The sequence below is a fragment of the Mastomys coucha genome, unplaced genomic scaffold, assembly GCF_008632895.1.
Source record: "Mastomys coucha isolate ucsf_1 unplaced genomic scaffold, UCSF_Mcou_1 pScaffold15, whole genome shotgun sequence".
In the NCBI taxonomy this organism is placed as follows: Eukaryota; Metazoa; Chordata; class Mammalia; order Rodentia; family Muridae; genus Mastomys; species Mastomys coucha.
In genome coordinates, this window is record NW_022196897.1 from 79,114,343 (window position 1) to 79,117,318 (window position 2,976).

The 2,976-nt window shown below is 58.8% G+C and overlaps 1 protein-coding gene across 3 annotated transcripts in view; it reads right to left on the reverse strand.

Moving 5' to 3' along the window:
• The window catches only part of Prdm11 (PR/SET domain 11), a 70,275-nt gene extending 69,096 nt beyond the window's left edge, over positions 1 to 1,179 (reverse strand). For 2 of the 3 annotated variants that reach the window (XM_031371095.1, XM_031371092.1), the window contains exon 1: positions 853 to 1,179. In XM_031371095.1, the coding sequence (XP_031226955.1) occupies positions 853 to 1,041 (189 nt within the window). In that variant the 5' untranslated portion in view covers positions 1,042 to 1,179. The remainder of the gene's footprint in view (positions 1 to 852) is intronic. The other variant, XM_031371096.1, reaches the window with a different exon arrangement.
• Between the last annotated feature and the right edge of the window lie 1,797 nt (positions 1,180 to 2,976).

A 2,976-nucleotide genomic window follows, 5' to 3' on the forward strand; every position in this document is an offset into this window, starting at 1 on the left:
AAAAAAAACAAAAACAAAAAAACAAAAGACTTTCCTCCTCTAGGTCACCAACTGATTCTAAGGGTCTGAGCTCCTACTCTGATGGACTCAAGACACCAGCAACTTTTTGCTGTATTAGCCCAAGGCTGCTCAGTAGTCCCTTGCAGCACTTGCCTAGGGCACGCTGGCCTTGACGGAGGAAGGTCATTGGCCACCAAGTTTCTGCAGTTTCTGCATCACATAGTACCTTGGGGACCGGGAATGAGGAGGTGGGGGGTGGAGACGACACTCAGGGGCGAATTCCCGAAGAGTCCTCGCCGCAACCAAGACTTAAAATAGATAAAAGGCACGCCCTCCCTCCGCCGCCCCAGGCCCGCGGCAGGTCACAGAGAGGCGTGCGGTCCCTAAGCCCCCCAGCCCGGCCCCGAAGCACCAGCGACCGGGTCCCTGCAACTAGGCCAGCGGCTGCATCCCGCCCTCGCCCCGCCCTGGCCCCTGTCTACGCGTTCTCTTTGCGAACGCCGGGCCCGAGCAGCCGTTCCCATTGGCCGGCGGCCGCGTCCATCAGCACGCGGCGGAGCCGAGGAAAAGGCTACAGTGGAACAAGGCGGGCGAGTGCGCGGAGGAAGGAGGCGGAGGCTGGGCCGCCCGAGGCCCGCGTCGGGCAGTGGCGACGACCTGCGGGCCCGGGCCACCTTGGGACCCGCCCCGCTCCCGGTGCTCCAGCCCGTGCCCGGTCGCCTGCCTGCGCCCCCGGTCCCCAGTGTCCCCGCGCGCTCGTCGCCGCGTCCCCCGCGCCGGTTGGCGAGCCGCCCAGCGTCTTCCGAAGCCATGTTCACGTTCATGGCCACGGTGGCCACCGAGCCCACTCACCTTCGCTGGCTCCCACGCGGGGCTGCGGGCCGGGCCGGGGCCGGAGCGGCGGGACGCGGCGGGACGGGGCGGCCGCGCGCGGGGTCCCCGGCCGGGCAAAGTTTCAGCGCCAGCGGCAGCGCGGCGGCGACTCGCTGCTGCTCTCCTCCCCTGCTTTGACCACCATCTTATTAGTACAGGAAATGACATGGAAAACGGAAGAAAGCGGCGTTTGGGGCAGACGCGGACCCCCCAATTCAGGGGGCCGGAGCCGGGCCTCGCTGAGCCCCGCGTCCCCCGAGCCGGCCCCGCGCGGGAGCTCGCGCGTCCCCGCCGCGCGCCCCACGGGGAGGGCGACGCTGCGGAGGAGGAGCGGGCTGCGCCAACTTTGCGCCCGGGATACTTTCGGGGGGTCGTGCAGGAAAGTTGTGGCGTTTGCGCAAGCCCATCCAAGGGTGCCCCCTGGTCCTGCCCGGCTTCGACACTGTCGGTCTACAGACCAATAGATAGTCAGAGGGCGATAAATGCGTTTATAATTTTAACCCTTACAGGGTCCTCTTCCGGGGCCCCTTTAACCCTTTGGGTGCTCGGCAGTTTGGAAGTTATCAGCTGAAGTTAGGTAACATGCGTCCCATGGAACACCAAGTGGGGAAGGGCCCTGGGGCCTGTGAGAAAAATTAACTATTTACGTGGGGCATAAAGGGTGAGTGTCACTTGCGGCTCAGATGAAAGTACAGAGCCAAATCAGAATACAAAACTGGGACGGACTGTGCCCTAACTTTCCTTGCCTAGTGCCTCGTTGTGTCCATCTGTGAAATGGCACTCAGCAAGAAAGATATTGAAGGGATGTGGTGAGGCTGGGGTGTTTAAAGGAAGTATGAGTGGTCAGATGGGAACCAGAACAGCCATACCACAAGCAACCCCTTCTTTGTAATGACCTCAAGGGGAGTCTGCTGCAGGGTGGGTTCCCTGGCCATAGGAGGGCCTCACCTTAGGCTGGAAGTTGCCAAAAAGGATTCTACTTGAGTAAGAATTCTTGGAAGGCCTGCCCAGTGCCGGGTAGTTCAGGAAGGTCCAGGTAGTCCCAAGAAGGTGTCACCTCGGGGGAGACGATTACCAAGGGAAAGGAGCTCCCACCAGGGGGATCCCAGAGGGCTTTCCAAGGTCAAGCACTCCCGAGGATGCTGTAGCTCCCGGAGACCCGATGGGGGCTGGGAGAGAAGGCAACTTCTCTTATTTCTCTTGACCTTGATAACACAAACGCTTCTTCGGCTCCCTGGTCTGTCACTTGCAGTATGACCTTGAGTGTCTGTAGCTATAACCCTGTTTCCTCATCTTGCAATGCTGTGAAGGTCCAGCTGCCAGCTCTAGGGTGAGCCCTGAGGGTGTGTGTAAAGAGCCCGAAGCAGCTGTGATGCTATGGAAACAGCTAGGTGCTGCGTGTCCACAACTGTAGCTTTCTGAAGCACCGGGTATTGTGGGGAATAGAGATGAAGACCTGGATCTGTGTATCCCAGTGTGGCTCCAGCCCAGTTAGAAGTCTGTAAGACTACCTCAAGTTCTAACTAACACATGGGAGAGGTCAGGCCCACAAAGAGATGCTGAGGAATTAGCCATTTGTCCCTTCTGAGGGGAAGAGACCTTACATGAAACAACATCAAAGGTGGACCAGGAATCCACGAGACCGCATGCCAGGAAGGCAGACAGTAAAGACCTAGAGGTGTCAGAGTGCCCAGGGGTTGCAGTGACTAGTGCCTGCTGCAGAGAGTGGGTGGGACGAAGAACCTGAGATAGACCAGAAAGAGGCACAGGTGAGAAGAAGGGGTGTGGCCATGGCCAGAAGCATGAGCAGATCTTGGAGACTTGTTTTTCTCTGGTCTGAATCATTTATCAGGACTCGTGGGACCCCCTAGAGACATGTGGCCAAGGCAAGGTCAGTGTGTGTCTCAAGCTTACCTCTGGCTAAGTCGGGCTGGAATCCCAGAAATGTGGGTAGGAGGATGCTCCTTGGAATCCCCTGAGGACCTCAGGATGGGAGCTGAAATCAGTAGGGTGCATGGCATACACTCACACACACACATCCGGTGCTTTACCACTGACCCTTTTCCCTTCCAGTCTTCCAGAGCAAGTATCTTTTTTTTTTTT